General features: G+C 38.6%; 1 protein-coding gene across 3 annotated transcripts in view; it reads left to right on the forward strand.

Moving 5' to 3' along the window:
* HYDIN (HYDIN axonemal central pair apparatus protein) overlaps positions 1–27,403 on the forward strand; it is a 432,426-nt gene that overhangs the window by 146,038 nt on the left and 258,985 nt on the right. For all 3 annotated transcript variants that reach the window (XM_032284417.1, XM_032284419.1, XM_032284418.1), the window contains 3 exons: positions 3,125–3,243; positions 8,471–8,694; positions 17,707–17,774. In XM_032284417.1, coding sequence (XP_032140308.1) covers positions 3,125–3,243; positions 8,471–8,694; positions 17,707–17,774 — 411 coding nt within the window. The remainder of the gene's footprint in view (positions 1–3,124; positions 3,244–8,470; positions 8,695–17,706; positions 17,775–27,403) is intronic.

Genomic DNA, 27,403 nt, shown 5'->3' on the forward strand with positions numbered 1-27,403 from the left:
GAGTGCAGTGGCACAATCTTGGCTCACTGCAACCCCTGCCTCCTGGGCCCAAGCAATTCTCCTGCCTCAGCCTCCCGAGTAGCTGGGACTACAGACGCACGCCACCACGCCCAGCCAATTTTTGTATTTTTAGTAGAGACGGGATTTCACCATGTTGGCCAGGATGGTCTCAATCTCTTGACCTCGTGATCCACCTGCCTCGGCCTCCCAAAGTGCTGGGATTACAGGCTTGAGCCACCGTGCCTGGCCTCACATATTCAATAAGTACTACAAGCCCCCAAAAGGATAAGTGCAGCCATGCCTGGGAACATTATAGTAAATCTTCTAAAACCTAAAGATGAAAATAAATCCATATGTGTGCATACAAATTAAATCTATCACAAGACAAGGCATATTGTTTCAAATGAGCAACAAGACTATGAGCTGACTTCTCAACAGAAACAGTGGAAAGCTATAACATCTTCAAAGTGCTGGAAGAAAATTGGAAAAATTGTTTACAGATACATGTTTGACTATAGTAATTACTCTGTAAATTGTAATGAAAGGTTGGAAGCCTCTTAAATGTCCAATAAGAGATTTAAAAATATTTGCCTCCCAACAGTGGACCACGTAATCATTAAGAAGGATAAGGTAGATCTTTAGGTAATGGTATGTTAAAATGTTCCAAAGGTATTGTTAAGTGAAAAAAAGCAGGTTAATAATATCGTATACACTACCATTGACATTAACAGTATTGGGATACAGTTAAATATAAAAGGATAGGCACCAAAATGTTAACAGTGGTTATCTTTGGATGGTACAATTGTAAGATAATTTTACTCACCTTCTCTTCAAATTTTGTATTATTGAACAAAAATACTTTCATTTTAAAAAGGGGTAACAAAACCAGTCAATACTTCAAAGGTTGTATTGTCTATATTGCCCGTAGGTCCATTGTAGATGTGTTATAATGGATATTGTTAAGTGCGTTTCATTACCTCTACATGGAAGAAACTCAGCAAAAGTAAGCATCGGTAAGACCCCCAAGACTTAGATCCCTAGGACTCTGGATCTTCCTTGAAGCCCATGTTGGTTCTCATTTTATGAGAAGCATCAATCAGTGTGCTTACCCTTCTCTGATTTAAAATTACTTTTCTTGATAAGAAACTTTAGAAAAAGGTTGAGGATTGGGTTACATTAAAAAAATTTTTTTTTCTGCTAAAATGTCAGCCTAAATTGCAATACAGTCTGCTCCCTAAAGATAAAAAACTAGCAGTATTCTTATTTCCTTAAAATAAAATATTTGGATCACAATACCAAAAGACACAATCCAAAATGCTATAATCCCAAATCTTGAGTTCCTGAAACATCGAAACCCCTAAGGCTCTAAATCCCTAAAGTCTAGCATCCCTGGTGTCTAAAATCCCAAAAATTGCAGTCCTGAAAGATTAAAATCCCAAGTGTTGAAATCCTGAAAACCCAGTTCCAGGGAAGGGATTGGTGTGTTTTCATCTGGACAAAGGATAGTTGTATTATGCTGATTGCATCATGCTAGGTAGAACTATTACCTGTTGTCTTTATTGGGAAATTTAGTATGGTTTAATGTATGGGTGCCAGGTTGACAAGGGGTGGGCCTGTGAGCTTAATTTTAGATGTCAGCTTGACCAGTAGAAACTGGTAGAAACCTGGTAGAGCATAATATTGGGTGTATCTGTGAGAGTGTTTCCAGAGGAGATTTATGTGTAAGTCTGAGTGGACTTGATGGGGAAAACCTGTCCTCAGTGTTGACAGGCCCCATCCAACCAGCTGGGGACTCAGGAGAGAACAAATACAGAAGGCACATTGGTTTGTCTCTGACAGCTGGGACAAACTTTTCCTCCGCTGCCTTGGACATAAGAAATTTGACTCCACAAAAGTGCATTATCACGATGTTGCCTTTGTGCATAAGCATATTGTGTGTGTACATAAAAATGCTGACACTTCCTTAATAAATGAATATTTTTTTTGCACATCTGAATTTGTGAAATATAAAATTTCTAGAGATCTCAGCTCTTTGGGAAACTGCCTATGTGGGGTGACCCATCATGGTTTTTGATCTATCTTGTCAAAAGACTTAGGTTGTTTGTCATGGTATTTCAGGCAACCACAATTACAAAGCTGGGTGCCTGCAGTTACCAACCACAATGGCATGCATTTTTACATTGCCCTCTACCTGTTTGTTTACGAATATAGCTTGTGTACTCATAACCGTTCTACCCATGTGACTGTTGTTAGTCTGCCTGTGTTTATGCTGTGATAGCCTAACAGACTGCATCTTAGATGTGAGTCTGACAAACTCTATCTTAGCCTCTCCCTCCCCGCCATTTCTCCATTGGTGCACAGCTGGGTCACTCTGTACCCAGTACCTTGTAACTGTTGTAACTACATCCTGCTTGGTGAGTCTACCTGCTATTGCGAATAACTTACCCCTCTTGGCAATTGATTGTATGGAAAGTCCCCCCTGCTACTCCCCATGGTAACCAACAATCCTGGGAACCTCCTGCCCCCTGGTTACCAGCTTCCTTATCTAACTTGCTTGTTCTGCTTCCGCTTTGCCACCCACCTTCTCTAAGCATGGTATAAAAAGGAATCAAGCCCCTTCTTCGGAGCCGAGAAAATTTTTAGTGTTAGCTGTCTCTTGGTCACCGGCAATAAAGGACTCCTGATTCAATCTCAGAGTATGGCGCTTTCTCTATAACTCGCTTGGTTACAACAATGCTTGCAAAAATACATATCTTGTTATTGCCTATTGTATTGTACAAAGTGGCCTTTGAAGTGTTCTGTTGTGTTTTTATATGCTTCTCAAGTAAATCTCCCTTTAAAATGTAAATAATTACATTTTAAAGAATGTCTTTTGTTTTTCCAGAATTATATCTTTGGGATTTTGGTGTTTCACAATTTCAGCAGTCAGGATTTTGGCATTCAGGATTACGAGTGACTCCCACATAGGATGAATCTTTAGCATTAGTTAAATTGTAGTTCTCTTGGTGCAGTGCAGGAAGCTGTTTAATAATTTTGATTATTTATATTGGTAATGTACATGAGGGACTGTAATTTGGGGCAGTGAAGCACTGTTTCAATAATAAAGTCTGAATTGTTTTTCTAGGCCGAGAAATCCGTCTGCCCCTCCGAATCAAAGGGGAAGGAATGGGACCGAAGATTCGCTTGAACTTTGAATTGCTGGATATTGGGAAAGTTTTCACTGGATCTGTACATTGTTATGAGGTAAGCACTAGAGGTGTTTGTTGAGACTTCAAACAGTACTTGGCTTTTTGGGTTTGTTTTATCTTATGTGTTTTTATTTGATAGAAACTGTGTGCAATCACATTCATTTGCCATTACTCCTTACTGAGGCCCTGGAGTACTCAGATTCTTCCTCTTCTTGCTTGGCCGTCGTGAGGGGAGCAACTTTTTTATCCTCATTAGCCTTCACTCACTTTAGTAAAAGATAAAAAGCATCAAAGCCATAGTTTAACTGGTTTTATCCTCATCATTTTTTAGATTGCAAAGGGAAAACCCATAAATACATCTCCCCATCTGTTTAGTGCTTGTTCTCTGACAATGTAAATTCCGCAGATCAGAGGATAGAGAACCTTTTCCATTTTCTAGAATGTCCTAATGAGCATAGCTGTTTTCACACTTCAGAATTTTCTCTTAATGCACCGGCCTCCAATCCACGTTTTAAAAACCAATCATAGTTTGTGGAAGAGACTTTCCTGCGTTATCTTTCCAATTAATTAGAAAGTGAAATTTTACCGGATGTATGCGTGAGTCCTTCAGGATCAGTGTTTACTTCATTGTCTCCCCATCACTGAGTTTGTATGTAGGGCACATTTTTTACACTATATCAGGCTCTAACCCTTGAAACTTCGTTTTGGAAAAGTTCCTTAACTGTATGTGTTTGTTTTTTTATAGAGGTATTCAAAGCATATATGTAATGAGTGACAAATAGGTGTCAGGTTCATGCTTATGTGTGCATGTCTGTGTATTTGTGTGTGATTTCTAATTCTTACCAAATTGTGAAAGTTAGGCTTTATTACATCTATTTTGCATATGAGAAATATGGATCATGTAGTGGTTAATACCATACACAACATCTCCCTTAAAGTGTGTTGAGTACAGTGCTAGTGCTTTGACACTCATTCATTCATTCAGTCCTCACAAAAGTGCTATTTGTATCCTAGCACTTTGGGAGGCCAAGGTGGGTGGATCGCTTGAGGTCATGAGTTCAAGACCAGCCTGGCCAATATGGTAAAACCCAATCTCTACTAAAAATAAAAAAATTAGATGGGCGTAGTGGCGGGCACCTGTAATCCCAATTACTCAGAAGGCTGAGGCAGGAGAATTGCTTGAATCCAGGAGGTGGAGGTTGCAGTGAGCCAAGATCAAGCCACTGCACTCCAGCCTGGGCAACAGAGTAAGACTCTGTCTCAAAAAACAAAACAAAACAAAAACAAAAAAACACCCTATTTGTGAGAACTATTTGTGAGGTACAAACGCTATTCCCATTTTATAGCTGGGTGAGCTGAGCTTTAGAGAAATTAAGTAATGCTAGATACTAAAACAAATACAAAATACATAATACCTCCAGTATGCTACAAGTTTCTTTTATGCCTTACATAAAGGTCAAAACAAAGGTTTCTAGTGAGCAGGGGCTCTCTTCCAGCAGAGAAGCTGGAACATCTCATGCTTGGCCACCCCTACCACACGGTCTACAAAGACTGCAAAAGGGGAAAGGGCATGGGGGAACGCATATAATATTTTTATAGAAGGTAGCACTTTTCACTTACATTCATATTCCATTAGCTGCATGCACAGAAAAAGGGGAAATGGGTTCAAGGAAAGAAAAACCTGACTGCCAGAGGAGTTAAGTAACTTGGCAGGGTCCTGTAGCATGTAATGTTAGTGAGCCCAGGGGGACTGGGGCTCTCTCTCCTGTTCTGGGAAGAGAAGGCCTTTGCTGGCCTCTCAGTCCTTCAGGTTCTCAGCATCCCACCCTTTCCCCTTGGGTAAACCCAACACACTCTACTCTTAGCCCAACCTAACGTGGCGTGGGGATAGTGCCCTGTGTTCCCATGTTCACTACGGTAACTGTGGCCTAAATGGGACGATGCAGAAGGTAAACAGAGATGTTAATGTCAGGATGAGAGGGACTGTGCATAGGAGCACAGTGTAAATGAAGAAGTCCGTCTCATGGCTGTCATGAAGTGACAAGTGACACAGCTGTATCCCACACTGTCCCAGATTGCATTTGAGAGGTCACTTAGGGGAGAAGGAAGCAAAGTCCAGTCGTTCTCATTAAACCGATATTCTGTCTGTAATTTATCCAGTGCGAATTTCCTTTACATCTTACAGACTGAACTTATGAGTGCTACATCGGAAAAGAACCTTTAGTTCTGATGCAGAATGGGTAGGGTTTCCCTGAATATAATTCAGCGTAAGTGTACTTGAGGCCACCACTTCCCACCCTCCCTGAGTTTAACAGTAGAGCAAACCACAGCCAGTTAAATAAGTGTTAAATGAGGTGATGCAGCAGATTGCACAGTTTTGAGAGCTGTGCAGTGGTAGAGAAGGACACGGTAAGGTGCTTCTTACGGGAATATTTTGCACTCTTTGCGTATTTAATGCTGATGCTTTATTGCATCTCTCTTTCAATTTATTGCATTACCTACTTGAGGCAAATTTGAATAACTAGCTATTGCCCTTAGTCATTGCTGAGCATAGCAGATACATAAAGAATAAACCATAACCCCAAGAGTATACTCTATTCCCCAGTGTAATTAAGAAGGAAAACAAATGAGAGGCAAAGTTTGATTATAAATTTTCTTCTCTCCAAGGAGCTACACCTCAAGGGGAAGATGATTATCAGTAATCAAAAGGCCTCTGAATTGTGCCCCAAAACTATTGCTGGTTTCTATATTCATAAGTAGGTGCTTATTTTTTAGGAGGAGAAGAATGATGTCATCTTCTTAAAAATGGAGGAATTCTTACTGTACAGAAAATATGGGCAAAACATTTCTGCTAACCAAAAAAAACTAAAAGGCAATCCATGCATCTTCTCAAAGAGAAGAACAGAGTCCTCTAAGTTACCACTAATGCCTTCATTTTGTCTTCATGTTACCACTAGTATGTATTAGTCACTTCTTAAGCACAGGTAAAATTTAAACCATTCTGTTTGGCACTGGGGATATAAATAGCAGTCACTGACTATGTGTGGTGGCTCACGTCTGTAATCCCAGTGCTTTGGGAGGCTGAGGCGTAAGGATCACTTGCGTCCAGGAGTTTGAGACCAGCCTGGGCAATATAGTAAGACCCCCTCTCTACAAAAGCCCACAAAAATCAGCTGGGTGTGGTGGCACATACCTGTAGCCCCAGATACTCATAAGGCAGAGGCAGAGGATTGCTTGAACCCAGAGGTTAAGGGCTACAGGGAGCTATAATGGCACCACCGCACTCCAGCCTGAACACAGGGCCAGACCCTGTCTCTTAAAAAACAAACAAAAAAAACCAAAAACATAACAACAGCCTCTGTCATTTTTAAGCAATATTTGCCAAACACAATTCTAAAAATTACTTAAGTTAATAAATTTAATTTTATAGCAATATGAGAAGTTATTAGTACTTAAATTTTACAGATCAGGAAACTGGGGCACAGAGAAACTAAGTAGGTTGTCCAAGACTTCAGAGCTAGTAAGTCAATGGCAAAGCTGAAGTCTGAACCCAGGCAATTTGGCTGCAGAGTTGCTGGCCATAATCACTTTTCTACGTGGTCTCTTTAAAAGGAATGAAGGGTGAAGCCTGGTTCCTACTAGCAGGGAGCTTAGAATGAGGGAGGTGGGAAAGAAACATGAAAAGATGAATAAAATAGCAAGCAGCAATATTTTATGCTTCTATTTTGGTACATTGTCCATCTTCTCTTGGCAGAAGAGACTGTCTTCCTCTGCAGAGGCTGCTGACTCTTTCTCTCTACTATATGTTCTGGATGCCCTCTTCCCTGCAACCTGAGCCCCTGAACTCATCCTCCTTGGCATCCACTCAGACCCTATTCCCTTAGTTACCAAGCTCTCTTCTCTTACAACAATGGGAAGCACTTTGGTGAGGGCTTCCTCTAGGCTGAGCACTGAGTATGCATTATCTCATTTATTAAAAATATGCTGTCTCCCCTACAGCACATCCCCAAAGCCTTACCGCTGCTATTCTCACCTTTCACCACTCATCTTCTCAAAACAGAAATCTAAAATAGTCAACCACTATTTCCTGTGCACCCACTCAATCCCCTAAACATTTGTCCTCTGGATTCTGCAATCATACCTCATTGGAATTACTCTCCTCCTCAAGGTTAGGGATGATAATAACCTCTAACTAAAAATCACAAATCTATAACCTTTGCTCCGAACTTACTCTCCTAACCTCTGTTCCCGTCTTACTTCTGGGGATCCTCCTCCCTCAGCTTCCGGGTTCCTGACACACTTCACATTTGCTTGCTATCCTTCTGAAAGTTTCTTTGAAATCTCTCATGCTCTTTGTCCTCCAAAGCCTTAAGTGTAGGTTGAGGGTGGTTCCTATGTAAATCAGGAAAACATGCTGTTCACCCTGTAGGTGTAAGGACAGCAATGGCAAGGATTAGAGGTGGTGTCTTTGGAAGCCAGGATAGAACAAAATGGCTGTAGTGCATGTTCATGCACAAGAATTGTAGGGGCAGTCGACTGAGCCATGAAGGATCCGAATGTCATGAGTGTGATGAAGGAGCTCAGGCATGAGCTCTTCACGTGCACACACTAAACCCAGTGTGCGACCACATATGGGCAGTAACATGCCTCCAGAACACTAGAATATAGGAATATAACTTTTTTATAGTAAAACAGTTGCTTGCATAAGAATCTGAAAACAATCATCCATCCAGTAGAATCTGAGATGAAAATATCTCAATAGGACGAAATCTGATAGCACAACAAAGAGAACCCTTGTCATCTGGAATCCACAATGATGTGTCATTTACCTTCTTCAAGCTACATTATAAACATAGGTATAGGTAATTCTCACTCTGCTATTCTAACTTGCTTTTTAAGTATGTGGCTTAACCTCAGCCTTCTCATGCGTCTAAGAGAAATACTTTCCCTTGGTTACTTTATAAAGAGTAGCAAAAAAGGGAGTATTTTAAGGCTCTTCACAGTATATGTGATGATGGTCAGTCTCTGTAGCACAAGCATAATATATATGACTAATTTCATTTTAAAGAGGAGACTAAAAATGTAAAATTACTTTCTGACTTGGGAGTTCTGTCTTCAAACATTCAAGGCATCAGACCGTTCATTTGTCCCGGAGTGTTCTTCTTTTGCTCTTAATTCCCACAACTTTCCCTTTGTTGGTATTAAACAGTACAGACACATGCTTATATGAAAATGGGTCGGAAGTCCAGTGACCTTCGCATTCTTGCCTTTTATTGATATAGGCGATACTGTACAACAAAGGCATCATCGACGCTCTCTTCAGCATGGCCCCTCCAACTTCACCTTTGGGCGCCTGCTTTGTTTTCAGTCCCAAGGAAGGCATCATTGAACCAAGTGGAGTCCAAGTTCTCCAGATCTCCTTCAGCCCTGCCATCCTGGGAAACTTTGAAGAAGAGTTCCTGGTCGATATCAGTGGGGCACCGGAGCCTGTGAAACTGACCATTAGGTAAGGTACATTTATAACTAGTGTAGAAACTAACTGAAGTTTTGACCTATTGCCTTTTTAAGCTTTTTAAGTAGATCCTGTCTTGGATGTTCATAGCTATCTCTGTTGATAAGAACACATCAGCATAACAAAGTGTGTTGAATTTCCATCAGTGTTTCCCTAGTGAACATACATGAATTATAATATAGATACAGATGCTGTTTGGAGATCTAGTTTTTCTACAAGTTATTGTCTTATAAAATAAGGATTTAGATATTAAACTAGTTTCTAGTTACTCTCTATGTTTTAGGATGTTTAGAGAAAATAGTTTATTACAGTAACACCTGAATAAAATCATCTTGGGTAAGCTTTGGCCGTTATCACAGTTTCTCTGAACGTTTGTGTTTTGTTCTTATTTTAAGGAAATTATTTACATGATCTCACTATCATCTCTCCAAGCATTGTAAACACATTGCTGTGACTCTGTTTGGATTCCCACAGCAGCAGGTTGTTAATTACCATGGCATTTTCTCTTATTCTGGTGACTGCTAGCAAGACTTCCCTCCATCTGTAAGCTGAGGTATCCTTTGGGGCAAGACCTGGGGATAACATAGAAAAGAGATAGAGACATATGACCTGAAGGATCCAAGGAAAATGTACTCATCTCATGGTACCTACTATACATTCAGAATCTCAAGATTAGCTGAGAGGTGATTACTGTTTATTCTCAAACTCTTCCACCTAAGTGTCCCTGTTATTCACTGAATTGTTTCCCCTAGTATTTATATGTTGAAGTCCTAACACCCAGTACCTCGGAATGTGACTCTTCTTGGACATAGGGCCTTTAAAGAGGTAATTAAGGCAAAATGAGGTCAGATAGGTGGACTTTAATCCAATATGATTGGTGTCCTTATAAAAAGAGGACATTAGGACACAGACACCCACATAGAAAAGGGCCATGTGAAAAAATAAAGAGATGCTGAAGAGAGAGACCCTCAGAAAAAAATAACCCTGCAGTCACCAAGCCTTCTGACAGTGACAGAAATAAACTTCTGTTGTTTAAGCCACCCAGTCTAGGGTACTTTGTTACAGCAGCCCTAGCAAAGTAACACAACCCTCAACAACTAAAGAGAGTGGATGTGTGTGCCTCAAGGGTTCTGTGGCATGGCCAAAGCAGCCTGTCACAATCATAATCTTTTTTTGGTTTAAGTCCCAAGACTTATCTGAAACATTCACAAGACATTTACATAATACATGTGTGTTTGTTATAAGAGAAAAAATAAGGATTGTCTTCCAAATATTTGAATGACATTGACTCTTCACAAAGATGCGTCCCGCTTATCCCAGCCCATGGTTGACATCCTTTGGGTGTGTATACAATATGAGAAGGATGGAAATACTCTTTCATATTATATGAACTTCAGTCCCCTTCCTACCTTCATAACATCTCATCTGTCATGACAAGCAGTGAAGAAGCAGAAGAACAAAACTTGTGAATATAACCTTGTCTCCAGTTCACAGATCCCCTGGTCCCATAAGGGCCTTTGATAAGATCCAGCAGTTAAACTCTTGGAAGCTTTCTGACTACTGGGCATCAGGAAGTATTGCTTTGAATTATAAATACCTTTAACAGCATCTAGTATCATAAGCAAGGCTTCATACATAAGTAGCAAAGATAAAACCTTTAAGCTCTGTTTTTAAAAACACTTATGATAAAAGGAATAATGGCCCTATCTGTAGGTAGGAAAGTATGAGATGTTAAAGGAGCAGGTTTACTTTTCAGGTGGACAGAAGAAAGGGAAAATGCTAGCCAAGGAAAGCTAACTGCCCCTCAAGTTGAATAAAAAAGCTTATTCCAATTTCACCTGGCTGTTCCTCATTTTAAGTTTAGGCCTAATAATTAATACTATGTCTTACCATCAACACACATACATAGCTACACTTTTTAGGAATGAATATGTGTTTTGGATATTTGTTTAATAAATTCTTATTGAGTTCCTTCTTCAAGCAAGGTTGTATATTAGGTGCAGTAACTCGTGTATGTGCGTTTGTTAGACATTCCTGTTGCATGAATACTACTCCCCTCACGTTTGACTCTAAATTATTTATCCAAATTCAGGATTACCCATTGTCTAAACTATTCCCTAAACTCACTTAAAAATACATTAAAAGAAATAACAAGGGAATTTAAAAGTGTAGAAAATATCCATTTAACACAAAGACAGACAGTAATGGAGGAAGAGAGGAACAGAAAAGACATGAGACATATAGAAAATAAGTAGCATGAGTCCGCCCTATCAGCAATTACATTAATCGTCGACATATTAAATACTTTAATTATAAGTTAGAGAATGGCAGAATGAATTAGAACAAAACCAAACCAAAAAAAAAATGATGAATCTATATGCTTTTTACAAGATACCATATTTTAGATCTAAAGATATGAATATGTTGAAACCAAAAGGCTAGAAAAATGTATATCATGCAAACAGTAGCAAAAGAAAGCAGAGGCTATGTTATACCAGACAAAATAGATTTTAAAACAAAAATTGTTACTTAAGACAAAGAAGGACATTTTACAATGATAAGATAGTGAATTCATCAAAAAGATATGACAATTATAAACACACATCTAATAACAGAGCATTAAAATATGTGAAGCACAGACAGAATTGAAGGGAGAAATAGACAATTCAGCAAAATGGTAGGGGATGTAAATACCCCACTTTCAATAATAATAAAAAAAAAACCAGAAGATCATAAAGGAAATAGTTGAACACTATAAACCTACTAGACCTAACAGACATCTACAGCACACTCTACCCAACAGAAATAAAAGAAAGGACATTATTACCAACCTTACAGAAATTAAAAGGATTAGTGGATAATGCTATGAACAGTTGTATGCCAAAAATTAAATAATGTAGGTGACATGAACAAATTCCTCGAAAGACACAAACTACCAAAACTGACTCAAGAAGAAATAGAAAATCTGAATAGACCTGTAATGTATTCTGACCAAAAAGCAAAGAAACAAACAAACAAAAAACAGGATCATGTGGCTTCACTGGTTAATTCTACTGAATGTTTGAGAATTGTCATAAATCTTTCACAAACTCTTCCAGAAAATGAAAAGACAGAAACACATTTCAGATCATTTTATGAGGCCAATATTATCCTGATACCAAAACCAGACAAAAAAATTACAGGAAAAGAAAGCTAAAAACCCATAACCTTTATGGATTTAGACCCAAAAATCTTTGTCAAATACTACCAAACCAAATCCGGCAACATGTGAAAAGGATTATACCTCATACCAAGTAGGATTTATCTTAGGAATGAAAGGTTGGCTTAACATATGAAAATCAATCAATATAACCTGACATATTAATAGAACAAAGGACAAAAACCACATGATTATCTCAATAAAAACAGAAAAAGCATTTGCCAAAATTCAACGTCCTTTTATGATTTAAAAAAAAAAAAAAAAACTTAACAAACTAGGAGTAGGAGGGAACTGCCTTTACATGGCTCAGAGACTGAAATGTGAAACAAATGTGAAACTAAAAAACTATTAGAAGAAAACATAGAGATAGGCCTGGCACAGTGGCTCATAGCTATAATCACAGCACTTTGGGAGGCCAAGATGGGCAGATTACCTGAGGTCAGAAGTTTGAGACCAGCCTGGCCAACATGGTGAAATTCTGTCTCTACTAAAAATCCAAAAAAATTGGCCAGGCATGGTGATGCATGGCTGTAATCCCAGCTACTTGGGAGGCTAAAGCAGAAGAATCACTTCAACCCAGGAGGCGGAGGTTGCAATGAGCCGAAATTGTGCCACTGCTCTCCAGCCTGGGTGACAGAGTGAGACTCTGTCTCAAAAATAAAAAGGGATTAATATGTATATCCAAAAACCAAATGAACAATAGTTTTCAGATGTCAGCACCTAAGCACAAGCAACCAAAGAAAAAATAAATTAGACTTCATCAGAATGCAAAAAAATTTGTGCTTCAAAGGGGATACTATCAAGAAAGTGAAAAGACAACCTACAGAAAGGGAGAAAGTATTTGCAACTCAAATATCTGATAAGGGACAATAAATTATTTGACAATTTTAACTTAATAAATAATCTAATTTAAAAATGGAGAAAGCATTTAAGCAGACATTTCTCCAAAGGAGATATACAAAAGACTAATAACACATGAAAAGACTGTCAACATCATTAATCCTCAGGGAGATGTAAATCAAAACCCCACAGTGACATACTACTTCACGCTCACTTGGATGGCAATACTTTTAAGATGAAAAATACAGAAGTTTCCCTTTTTCTGCATTTTTAGGTCCCAAGGTGCAAAAGTAAAATTAGGGTTACTCACACAAGCACTGTAATACTGTGACAGTTGATCTGATAACCAAGACAGCTTCTAAGTGCTTCGAGGGGGTGGCATATGCAGTGGCAATACACTGGACAAAAGGGTGATTCATGACCCAGGCTGGACAGAGATGGATGACACAAGACTTCATCACACCACTCAAAATGACAGTCACTTCACAATGTATGAGTGATTTGTTTCTGGAAATTTTTCATTTAATATTTTTGGACCATGTTGACCATAAGTAAACAAACAAAAAATAGGATCAAGTGTCTTCACTGGCGAATTCTACTGAATGTTTAATGAAGAACTGTCATAAATCTTTCACAAACTCTTCCAAAAAAGGAAAGGGTGGAAACACTTTTCAACTCGTTTTATGAGGCAAATATTACCCTGTTACCAAAACCAGACAAAAACAACAGGAAATCAAAACTACAGATGAGGAACTATGGAAAGTGTTGGTGAAAATGTGGAGGAATGAGAACCCCTATACACTGATGGGAATGTAAGACATGGCAGCCACTTTAGAAAATGGTTTATCAGCACCTCAAACAGGTAGACATGGAGTTACCATATGACCAGCAATTCCACTCCTAGGTATATACCCAGAAGGACTGAAAGCATGTATTCACACAAAAAGTTGTACATGACTGTTTATAACAGTATCCTTCATAGTAGCCAAAGATAAATGCAGTGTGGTATATCCATACAATGGGATCTTATTTGACCATAAAAAGGAATGGAAAAGAAATGAGGCACTGATACATGTCACAACATGGTAGCATGGATGAATCTTGCTACCATGGTGTTTTGTGATGGCTTCTTTCACTTGTCGTAATGTTTTCAAGGTTCATAATGGATGAATGGTGTTTTCAAGGTTTATAATGGTGTCATAAATGGCTGAACCTTGAAAACATTATGAGAAGTGAAAGAAGTCAGTCACAAAAAACAACACATTGCATTTCATTTATATGAAATGTTTAAAATAGGCCTGTGACTATTTTAATGTGACTTAGATATGGTCAGGTTAATTTTCACAGGGATTCAGAATGTTTGGACAGGCCTATGCCAAGGTTGTACCAGAAATCTGTGCAGGGGTCTGTTAAAATTATAATTTTAAAGACGAGAGAGAATGAATCAATTATTACAATATGTAAGTGAGACAAGTTGAATACAAAATATGTGCTATGGTTCAAACTTTATGAATTCACATATGTAAAAATAGGAGGGAAGAAAACTGCTCACAGGTAATTTAAAAAATCACATTCATTGCATAGCATTGTTTATCCAACCACTGAAAATATTGTGTCAAGTAGTTGAAAGAGTAAATAGAGTAAAAATATAATATTTGTTCTGATCTTTCAAGGCATACTAGCTAAAATACTAGCTTATGTGGTATTGAGAAATGAGTACCTGGCAATAAAAAAGTAAGAAGGAAAATTCCAGAACCTCTGGCATTAACTAGATGGGATTGTTCAGCCACAGTTCCTTCAGTTACATGTGCCTTTGAATAAGTGTCACGTATCTCTGGCTGTTTAAACTTCTGCGCTGATTAAATGTCTGCTTTGTTAAAAAAAAATTTTTTTTTAACTTCTTTCCTGCTTTCTTTGGTATCTTGTGCATGTCGGACACTTTTGATCTGTTTGTTACTTTGGTCCCTAAAATCTTCTTTTAAAAGTTAAGCATATAGCCTATGGGCCTGTTTGTTGACTTCATTCTCAACTGGATCTTAATTCCTGGCTGAGTCCTTAAAACCACTTCAGACCATTAGCATGAGATACACTAAATGCTTATGAGAAAGTAAGACACAAAACTTTTTGCCTTGAGGCTTTGCTGTGATTACACTAAGGCATCAACATATTCTGCATGGTATGACAGACACACCACCAACATCTGGAGCTTGGTGAGTTAGAAGGTTCTTACTTGGTGTGTTTTCTGGTATTTGTGTGTCTATATAGTTTTGCCACACAGATGGGACACTTTTCATTTTTACCTTTGACCTACAGATAAAGACATGGACCATGGAGAAAAATAATTATTACTCCGAAGGTAAACAAGATACTTGAATAGATTAGTTTCCTTTTGCTGTTGTAACAAATTTTCACAAATTTAGTAGCTTAAAACAACACATGTTTAATATTTTACAGTTCTATAGACTTAACACAGGTCTTACTGGGTTGAAATCAGCATTGGCAGGGCTGTGTTTCCTTCTCAAGGCTCTAGAGGGAACCCATTTCCTAACCTTTTTTGGGTTCCTGAGGCTGCCCACATTCCTTGGTTCATGGTTTCCTTCTTCTGTGTTTGAAGCCAGGTTGAGTTCTCAGATTGCAGCACTCTGACCTCCTCTTCTGTCTCTCTCCTCTATTTGGTGTTGTGTTGTGTTGTGTTGTTTTGTTTTGTTTTGTTTTGTTTTGTTTTGTTTTGTTTTGTTTTGTGAGACAGAGTCTTGCACTGTCGCCCAGGCTGTAGTGCAGTGGCGCAGTCTCGGCTCACTGCAGTCTCCACCTCCTGGGTTCAAGTAATTCTCTTTCCTCAGCCTCCCAAGTAGCTGGGACTACAGGCATGTGCCACCATGCCCAGCTAATTTTTTTGTATGTTTAGTAGAGACAGGTTTATCATATTGACCAGGATAGTCTCAATCTCCTGACCTCGTAATCCACCTGCCTCAGACTCCCAAAGTGCCGGGATTACAGGCTAGAGCCACCATAGCTGGCTCTCTCCTCTTTTTTTTTTTTTATTTTACTTTAAGTTCTGGGGTACATGTGCAGATCTTGCAGGATTGTTACGTAGGTATATACATGCCATGATGGTTTGCTGCCTCCATCCCCCCGTCACCTACATTAGGTATTTCTCCTAATGTTATCCCTCCCCCACCACCCTCCCCACCCCCTGCTATCCCTCCCTTAGCCCCCACCCCCCAACAGACCCCAGTGTGTGATGTTCCCCTCCCTGTGTCCATGTATTCTCACTGTTCAGCACCCACTTATGAGTGAGAACATATGGTGTTTGGTTTTCTGTTCTTGTGTCAATTTGCTGAGAATGATGGTTTCCAGATTCATCCATGTCCCTGCAAAGGACATTAACTTATCCTTTTTTATGGCTGCATAGTATTCCATGGTGTATATGTGTCACATTTTTTTAAATCCAGTCTAGCTTTGATGGGCATTTGGGTTGGCTCCAAGTCTTTGCTGTTGTTAACAGTGCCACAATGAACATACATGTGCCTGTGTCCTTATAATATATCAATTTATAATCCTTTGGGTATATACCCAGTAATGGAATCTGTGGGTCAAATAGTATTTCTATTTCTAGATCTTTGAGGAATTGCCACACTGTCTTCCACAATGGTTGAACTAATTTACACTCCCACCAAGAGTGTAAAAGCATTCCTATTTCTCCACATCCTCTCCAGCATCTGTTGTCCCCAGATGTTTTAATGATCACCATTCTAACTGGCATGAGATGGTATCTCAATGTGGTTTTGATTTGCATTTCTCTAATGACCAGTGATGATGAGCATTTTATCATATGTTTGTGGACCACATAAGTGTCTTCCTTTGAAAAGTGTCTGTTCATATCTTTTGCTCACTCTTTGATTGGGTTGTTTGTTTTTTTCTTTTATGTTTGTTTTAGTTCTTTGTAGATTCTAGATATTAGCCCTCTGTCAGATGGGTAGCTTGCAAAATTTTTTTCCCATTCTGTTGGTTGCTGATTCACTCTAATGATTGTTTCTTTTGCTGTACAGAAGCTCTGGAGTTTAATTAGATCCCATTTGTCTATTTTGGCTTCTCTCCTCTATTTTTAAAAATCACCGTTGTGGTTACAATGGGCCTACCAGGATAAGACAGAATAACCTCCTATCTTAAATTCAGTTAATTAGCAACTCTAATTTCATCTGTTACCTTAATTCCTCTTTGCCATGTAACCTAATGTATTCATAGATTCTGGGAATTAGGACATAGATATCTCTGGGAGCCATTATTCTACCTACCATACCTTCTAAGCTAGAAGTTATAGAATCTCTCTATTATTTATTTTAAGCTACAGTATCTCTCCAAGATCATGAAGCCTTACACTGAGAGAGAAATAGAATCAACATTTAGAGTACAGGGTCATTCAATGTCACGTAGTCCAGTCCTCTCTTTTATATGTGAGGAAGAGAAACAGAAGCTGATTAAATAGCTGGCCAACATCACAGTGAGTGAATGTCACAGTGGTAAGAATGGAATTAGAACAGTTTATATGAAAGCATGAACAGGGCTTACCAGTATCAAGGGTACTCTTTCATGTGTGTTACATGATTAGACCTATAATTTTTATTTCTCGACATGTTAATAATATTACATGATATGTGTCTCATTCAAAATAACAACATATTGTGCCATTGTTTGGTGATCCACCTGCTCTGGGTCTCACCCATTCATTGATAAAAATATAAGTTAACCACAGGATTGTTTGCCAAAACCAAGGTTTGAATCATGAAAAAGAATTTTAAGGACCACTGTGATAGACCACCATGTCATCCTTTCTTTAGATCCTAGATATTATAATTGATTTAATGGCAAGTTATGGTTTTTGTACTTAGTCTTACCCCACTTCCTGATTGTGAGTGATTCACTGGATTCTCTCCCTCTTCTCCACCTTGTTTTCCTACTTCCAGAGGCTGTGTCATTGGACCAACCTTCCATTTTAATGTTCCAGCTCTGCACTTTGGTGATGTTTCCTTTGGTGAGTAATTTTCTATTTTAAATTAGAAATCGAATAGGCTTCCTTTTCTCCACATGGGAGGAGGAAGGTTTACAAAGAACCCCCCTTCCACAGCACTGGAATACAAAGCCCAGCACAAGGACATTCATAACATGTGCCCTATATCTCATTGCCCTGCATGAGAAACAGTTCACATAACCATCCCAAGTCAGTTACCCCAAGAAATCTCATACCGATTCATTGTTTGGATTCTATTCTATTGTTCAGTTCTGAAATGTTAATGGAAATGCTATATACCAGTGGTAAGCCCATTATTGAGCTCCATGAATGTCTGAAACTCTTTTATCTAGAAGTCAGACCCTTGAAAAACCTCAAGGCCCCTAATATAGTACAGTTCCATAAAATATGGCAAAGGAGCAGATGCCAAGATGCCACTGATTTCCTCAAAATGCTATTTTGCTTTGAAGTAGCTACACTTTCCAGCAAATACCAATGACCATAAATACATCACAAACACAGGGGTTTTAAAGTGCAGGTACTGATTTTTATAAAGGGGCTACTTCTAACATGAATAACTTCATTTAATGTGCTCCAAGTTGAGTAGTAGATATCACTAGTGATTTCTAGTTACAGTTTTAACAGTGGTGGCAGCAGAAGCCAGATTGTGGTAAGATAAAAAAAATTGTAAAGATACTCAAAGTAATATATATTTGGCAGAGTGTAGTCACTCTCTTAACTACACCTATCAGACAGATTTTGTTTATAAGGAATTATCATCACTGGCTAAAGAGTTTTTATGGTAGCTCTGTAATTTAAAAATAAATACATTTATTTTGATCATTTGATATGTTCCTTTTGCGTGATCCTTAGATGGAGCATGATTTGTAGATCCTAGATGTGACTGTTCAGTCCCCATCCATTACCTACCCTCATTCTACACAGCTTGGCAACTGTGCCTCTCCTATGCTGGCATAAGACTAGAGGTTTATACACAAAGTGGATGAGCCGAAGGATTTATGGATTGATTGCTGGACCCCAGGTGTAGCTGAGAGGAGGAGTATTGTATTGATATCAAGGACTTAAGTGCAAGTCAGCATCACAAATTGTGAGACTCCTCCATGTCGTATCTGTCTCCTCCACTTGAGCTCCCCAAACACCAACAGGCATAAAACTTACATACTGACAATTAACTAATGTTGAGAAATTCATCCAGAATGTAGCACTGAAAGCCAAAGAGTTAGACTATATGAAAGGGAAATAAAGGGACATGGAATACAGATTTGATTTAAAAGTTCTAACAGGTATCTAATAGAAAGTCTAGATGGAGAAAGAATGAAAATGGCCAAAGAGCAATATTTGAAGAAATGATGGCTGAGAATTTTTAAACTGAGGAAAAACATTTGTCCTTACAGTGTGCAGCTGGATGCTCCTTCAATTCTGTGGTTCCATCATAGGTAGCATGTAACTTCCATGTCTTGGTCAAGATATCTGCCCTAACCTTAGCCATCATACTCAATTCCAGCCAGCAGAAAGGAGGAAGAGACAGGAAAAGGGTACACCCCTTCCCTTTAAGGACACTTCCTAGAAGTTGCACACACCATATATGGTTATATCCCATTGGTGAGTACTTAATTGTGTGGCCACAACCAAGCTGCACTTAAGGCGAGGAAATACAACTTCATTCTGGGTGGCCACATTCACAACCAAAATTTAGGGATTTTGTTACTTCCTGAAGAAGGTAAAGGATAGTGGGAGAAAACCAGCAATTTTGTGGTAACTTAGCAAATCTGGGCAACATCAATTAAGAAACAGCCAGGCACAGTAGCTCACATCTACTATCTCGGCACTTTGGGAGGCCACGGCGGGAGGACTGCTTGAGCCCAGGAGTTCAAGACCAGCCCAGGCAACATAGCAAGACCCCATCTCTACAAAAAATAAAACAACCAGCTGGGTGTAGTGGTACATACCTGTAACCCCAGCTACTTAAGAGGCTGAAGCAAGAGGATTGCTTGAGCCCAGGAGGTGGAGGCTGCAGGGAGCTGTGATTGCATCATTGCACTCCAGCCTAGGCAAAAGAGCAAGACCCTGTCTCTAAAATACAACAAGAACAACAACAAAACCCTCATAACTCTCATTAGGAACCAGGAAAGAAATAAAATTGCAGATATTTAAGGCAATAAAAACAGATAAGAGAATGCTTTATACAACTCCATAAAACAATAGGAGAAATGGATGAGTTGGGGAAAAATATGTTATTAAAATTGCCACAAGAAGTAGAAAACCTCAATAGAAAAGTAATCGCAGAATAAACTGGAAAAGAAGTCAAGTATCTACCCCTGAACAAAAGGCACTAGGTTAAACAGTTTTACAAGTGAGTTCTACTAAATGGTGAAGAAATGGATGTATCTCACATCACAGAAATATGTAGAAAGCTATTAACTCATTTCAGGAGACAAATATATTCACAGTAAAACAACACAAGAAAAGAAAAATGTAGACCAATCTCAATGTAGAACATTGATTATAAAGCATTAGCAAATCATATGCATAGAGATGTATTTTTAAAATTGCATCATAAGTAGGATTTATCCCAGAAATGCAAAAATGGTTTAATAACAGGAAATCCAATCATGTAATTTACCACAATTTATATCATCTCAGTTCATGCTGAGAAAAATATTCCACAGAATCCAACACTCATTCATAATTAAAAAAAAAAAATTCTTAGAAAACTAGGAGTAGGAGGGAAATTCCTGTGATGAATGAAAAATAGAAAAAAAACCTATAGTGGGAAAATGTATTTAATAGGAACCTTTATTTATTCATTTAGTAACCTTGATTTAGTAATAATCATTTAGCTGTGTTCTAGACACTATTCTGGGGACTGGGATATTGCAATTAAATGTTGAAAGCATTCTTACTCATTTTCAGAGGCGAAAAAACAAAAACCTATTGTCAAGGTATCATACAACATTGTCCTGGAGGTCCCAGCCAATGTGATAAGGAAATAAAAGATACGTAGTTGAAAAGAAAAAAGCCAAAACCATCATGGTTTATAGAATGTGTTATTCTCTACCTAGAAAAACTGTGGTAATTAACTGACAGAGCATTCAAGCATTACAAGAGTTTAGCAATATATTCAAATAAAATATTATTAAAAAGTATTTCTTTAACATATCAGTAATGGTTAACTGGAAAATATAATGGAAAAATATCATTTAAGAATATAAAACTATGTAATAACCTAACAATAAATGTGCAAACACTACAGGAAGAGGATAATTGGTTAATTCCCTGGGGAAAAATTCACAGAAGAGCCAATAAATTTTTGAAACAAAGATCAGTGACTGTGGACTTTATCAGATGTGAAAATGTACTTTAAAGCATAGGGAGATAGACTAATAGAAACGAAGCCATGACTATAGGGGAATTTACACATGCTCAGTATGAAATTTCAGATCAGTAGAGGAATGAAAGTCTTAAACAAGATTCCCAAGGTAAAAGCCATAAAGAAAAAAGTTGGTTTCTTTAACCTTTTACCTAACATTAAGAAAATTTCCAAACAAAAAGATTTCGTGAACATAGTAAAAAGAAAATGCTTGCAACATAAATAATAGGCAAAGCATTAAAATCAGAATACATGAAGCTTCAGAATACATGAAACTAACTCCTGCCAATCCATGAGGAAAAGTTAAATTATCCAATAGAAAAATTGGCAAAATAGATGAATAGACATGTATGAATTGGTAAGTGTATAAACAGAATAGAAGGTCTATGAAAGACATATTAAAAGATGCTTAATCTCAATCATATTAGATGTTTTTTGCAAAGAAAATATAAGTAGTTTTTATAATCCATTTAGTGTTTTTCATGTGTTCCCACCCTATCAAGCAAGCGTGGCAGGAGTTGGAGAGCACTGAGACACTGGTCTGTAGGTGCCCCGTGAAGCTAACCACTTACCCACATGCCCATTTCTACTGAGGTATTGCTGGAACACTGATGGCTTGTCCTTTTGGCTCCATCAGAGCCGACACTGACTTGGCTTCCATTGACTCCATCCTCCCTAGAGCTAGGCCTGTGCTTCTCCCAGGAGGCTACTGAGCACATTGAAGTGTGCTGTAAGTGTGAAATACTACTGATAACATGTTGAAATGATATTTCTGACATATTCGGTTAAATACACCATGTTGTTAAAATTAGTGTCACCTCTTTGTGTTTTGCATTGTATTTCCACTGGACAGTGTTGAGCCCAACTCTCCTCTCCCTTCATAGCTATTGAGGTATGGTTGTCCGGCCTCTTGCGATGGCAGCCCTGTTTCAGACCCATGGCAAGTTCACTGTTCTCAACCCAGCTACCTTCCAGAACCGTGAGTGGGAGGAAGGGCGTGCTGTGTATCCATGTGTAATGCCTGGTCCTTCTCTAGCCACATGGAAACAGAGATATCCCAGTACTTTCTGCCTAACCATACCATTTTTATCCATAGTTAGCTGCCCCAGGCAGGTATGAGGATGTTCTGTGAAGTGGTCTGCTCTGAGATTCCCAACAAGACAGCCAGGCAGAAGTCCCTCTGCTTCCAGCATCCCCTCAACCTCTTTAGCCACCCTGTCCCTGAGATTCTGGCATGTAAGGGAGATGCCATGATGTACACATCTGGCCACTCAGTTACTCTTCTCCTTCCCACACTCCACTGAGACAGAAGGAGTAACCTTTCCACTTCCTCTTCCTGTTTGCCAGAACTCTCCTATCATCGCCTCCTTTTCCTATATGCTTATGCCAAATAAGAGAATAACCCACGTGTCCATTTAAAGGCTCTTATTCATTTTCAAAACAATGACACTGATTACATTATTCTCCATCAGCTCTAGAGTGGGGTTTTTGATGTTGGGGAGCTCTGAGTCACACTCTAGGTCACACAAAACCAGGTATGCATGTTCCAAGGTTGGATAGGTTTTTCCCTTAATTGTCTTCCAACTGAACCTCCTTTATTAGGTTATCTTTCCTCCAGGAAAGTTTGTCATTGGGTAATTTATCCATAGTTTCCTTGAGCTATAGAAATAAAAATCAACAGCTGTTCCTTATATAGTAACTGATTCGGCCAAAAGTTTTGGTAATTAACTTAGCCGAAAATTAGCAACAATTTACTTTTCTTTTGTGGTATCTTATTGAACCATCTGATGATATAGCAGCTATGCAAGAGGCCAGAAAACACTGCAGAACCGTGACCCCCAAGATTTCCCAAACCTGAGACATGAAAACATCTCAAAAACCAACTTAATCCACCTTCAAAACCTAAGTTATCTTTTCTTTTAGTTTAGCTACAAATTCTTTAATCTTCTCTGTATTGTGACAGGAAGTGTCAGCAATAACATAACTTTCGGGCCTGCCAAGAGGAAATCTAAGGCAATCTGTTTCCAAAACCACATGGGTCAGTGGATGTAGGCTGCTCTGCTTTGCTTCTGGAGTCTGCACTGCATCAGCCAAAGTGAGGGACGATTTTGTCATAATTTCTAATTATACGACCCCACAATTGAAGCCTCATGACTCCAACAAAGTACCATTATTTCCCCAGTTGGATTGGCTTCTCATCAGACTCTTTACAAAGAAGCATGGTAGCCCTGGAGGATGTGGAGAGGCATTTGAAACTTCCTAATTATTACCCCACATGTGCAAGTAGTAAGGCATTAATGAAACAGAAGAGCATAAGCTTGCTCAGGAATGAAAGACTAATAGGGATGCATATATGTCCTGATGCAAAAGCGTAGCTGATTGTTCAGGAGTGAGCCAAGAATTGGAAGAATATTTTAGTTATTTCAGAATGGCAGACATATTATGTGGGGTTGGAAAACGGTTTGCAGAGGCTAATATAGTGCTGGGGAATACATTAAGCTAACTGAAGTTGACAGTATTATCCTTGTATTGGCACTAAATTCCATTCCTAAAGAGGAGTCTATTATAGATTAGCGTTGGAGATGTGGCATTTATTTGCTTGGCGGTAAAGATACAGATTTTGCATCAGGGTCTGTTGGGATTGTTGATGTTGGGATAGTGGGTGGTGGGTAATAGTACTATATGTTGGTTTCTAAAATTTCCATGGTTACAAAAATTTTTGATGGTAGGATTGGATGTTGGACCACATACCCAATAATTAGTTCTGTTGACTATAGCTGCAGTAGCATGAGAGAGTCAGATAATAGAATTGGGTGGTGATTGTGCTTGAAGGACCATTGAGGCACAGATGAATCCTTGGATTGGTCAAAGAATAAATGGACCAAGCAACAACTGGCATGCTAGCTGATACACTAAAGGGTCAGTTAAATATCTGCAAACTCACTATTTTTCAGGAGGTACAAGGATGTGTTGAATGAGAATAAAGAGTTTGAAAGCCTCCGAGCATTTATTGAACTCGGCCATTGGATAATTTGGACAGAGAAATTATTATAAAATATGATAACCTGTCTGGGATTTGGGGACAGAGTTGTTCAGATAAACATAAGCATTGAAGGACTCATTACTGGTGTCTCTTCCATGGCACTGATATGAACTGGCAGCATGTAGCTCAAGTGGAAATATCTAAATTGACCTTAGGAGGATGTAAAGTAGGGAGTCGGGGGCAAAACCAGATTTAGTGATCATAGAATTATCTTAGAAAGTCAGAGAGACATCACAGAGTGTATCAAAATTGTATAACCTTAAGATAGGACACAAGGAGCAATATGGTGAAATGATAAAAACAAAATCACACAAGGGAGAGTGTGAGAAGCAGTATCGTCAGGCATCTGACAAAATCTCATCCCATCAGTCTTGAGCAGAATCTATCTACTGTGGGTAACATCTGCTTGTTCTGAGGGACTTGAAATAGCCATCTATTTTTAAAGGTCACCTGCTTCTGAAGATTTTTATTTTTTAGAAAACCTCTATTTAAGATCTCCAGTGAGAGTATTTTTCAACACATCTTCAGCCAGTAATTTAGCTTCTATGGGCATCTTTTTCCTCAGAGGTCCACCTCACAATTTAACTGCAATGTCAGTTGTTAGAAGGCTCTGAAAAAGACCTTCACTGGTGTATTTTTCAGTGTACTTATTCTTCAGGTAGAAAGAGGGGAGGGCTTCTGAGGGTGGGATTTTAGGAAAGCCTTCTTGAACTTACAGATGAGCTGGTTCTTACAATATTTTTTTTAATGTCTGCATGAAGCAAGATTGACTCAGATTGATGAAATACTTGTGATCACATGAATCTTCTAGTTATTATTTCATAAAGTGAATAGTCTATGAGTTACTGAGGGAGCTAACCAGATATGCTGACCACCAGAGATAAAGGTAAAATTCTTCATCAAGGAACTCTGAGAGCCTCAGAGAACTAGGCCAACTTAAGATCAATAATACTCCTTTTATGCTCTACATTTCCCAAAATTATGGATTGTGAAATTTTTTAGCCAAGGGCTAACATATTATATAATTCTTTTTAACTCTCATAGTGTGAGGTGACATTCCCCACGTGGGAAAATTAGAGTCTACAATTCCTTAGACAGAGTCATAGCAGTGATCTTTCTGTGCAGAAAGGCTCAAACCCATCCGAAGAATGTAAAATTACAAGCACATATTCTGAACTTTGTGATTTGGGCCCAGTCCACGTATATTCCGGAGACTGACATCCCACTTGTCCAATGTTTCTGGATATGGTAGCAGGATGTGAGGCAGGAACCAGCCACGTCACCAGCTACAGAGACATTTTCCCATCGCTTCTTATTCAGAGATTATTTCCTCTCTTCTATGATGGTGATGTTTTACCTATGATAAAATATTTTTGTCAAAGACCATCTTAGATTCAGGGGCATATTTGGTATTCCAGAGAACACTGGAATGAACAGAGCTTCCCAATTTTAGGCAACATTTGTTTTCTAAATCTGAAGCTAAATTTTATATTTCCAAACTGAATTGGGTGTATGTGCTTATTGATTTCCCATATTCTGAATTACATCTATGGACAATGACAAAAATGCCACCTGATTTGCATAATGATCTGCCAACACAGTTCCCTTTGCTTTGTGGAGATTTTTACTTTATTAGAAAAATTAAAATCCATTGTCTAAAATATTCCATGAATCTCCAAAGTCTCTCAATTATAATTTAGTGTTTTGTCTTGCAGGTTGCCGAATCAATTTAAGATTCTCATTAGACAGGGTCCATTCTTTAGTAGAGCAGTCATGTTCCAAATAATGTACTGTATTTTTAAAGGATTGTAATTTTTTCCTTTGCAGCCTGGTGATTTTCAGCTGCTAGTTTCTGCTAGTCTTCTTAGGGGCTTTTTAGGTCAGGTGAAAATAAGCATCTTGGAGGAGAATTGAACCTTTTGCGAATGTTGTATTTTAAATCATTTACTAGTATTGGAAGAAATATCAGGTGCCTCTGTGAATCCTTGAGACATTCCATGCAATTATGTGGTTAATTATTTGAAGAGAAGGCAAATAAATATTGATTTTTTTTTTGTCTACCAGACACTAAAAGAAGGGAGCATAGAGGTCTACATCTGTAAAGCACTTGCATTCAGGTGGAACTGTAGATAGAACAGTATTAGGATTGGTTGCAACTAGAAACCTAGGAATAATTTTCTTATTCATGATCTTCAGTCTTTAACAAATCTGCATCCCCTTCCTTTAGGCTTCATGACAAGCAATATGGGATACTACAGGTACTAATACAAGGAATTATTGTAACTAGGAGGTCATAATTGACTTTATTCTGTGAAAAACTTCTGGCTTTAAGGAAGTAGTCTGGGCAATGGCATGGAAGACCTACCTGAATCTTTATAGAACTGACTTTCCATAATACACTCCACATTCACAGAACGTCTAACTCACAAGTGGTCAGATCAAATAAGGGTAAGCCTTCTATAGTTTCAAGAGTCATTATTTGGTAAGTTCAGGAAAGTCACATGTAGCATGATTGTGAAACTGACTTTCTAGCAGTTCCTCTGGAATTTCCAAGAATAACCCTTCAAGTACACTCAGTCTCACAGCTCTTTTTCCATGAAAGATATCTTCCAAGTAGGTTGGCAGGTACATAATCACAAAGGTACATGAATGTGCTTCTTCCAATGGCCTAATATGTAGACAAAAGCTGAGACATGGGGCAGAAGTAGATCAACTCAAAGTACTCCCAACAGTAACAGTCATTACTCCAAGAGACCAGGTGCATTTTATTACAGCAGGGTTCAAGGCAGAATAGCATTTCTATCCAGTAAAAATATGCATTTTTGTTCTCCTGTGTCTATAGATTATTATTCTTGTTCTGAAAGTGGTATCAGATACAATAGCCGCCTAAGAAATAAAAAATCAGAGCTTAGTGGCTGGGCACTGTGGCACACACCTATAATCCCAGCATTTTGGGAGTCTGAGGCTGGTGGATCACCTGAGGTCAAGAGTTCAAGACCAGCCTGGCCAACGTGGTGAAACCCCGTCTCTACTAAAAATACAAAAATTAGTTGGGCATGGTGATGCGTGGTGGCGAACACCTATAATCTCAGCTACTCAGGAGGCTGAGGCAGGAGAATCGCTTGAACCTGGAAGGTGGAGGTTACAGTGAGCTGAGATCGTGCCACTGCATTCCATCCTGGACAACAGAGCAAGACTCTGTCTCAAAAAAAAAAAAAA

Source organism: Sapajus apella, unplaced genomic scaffold (genome assembly GCF_009761245.1).
Source record: "Sapajus apella isolate SASKATOON/1434 unplaced genomic scaffold, GSC_monkey_1.0 scaffold15, whole genome shotgun sequence".
Classification (NCBI taxonomy): domain Eukaryota; kingdom Metazoa; phylum Chordata; class Mammalia; order Primates; family Cebidae; genus Sapajus; species Sapajus apella.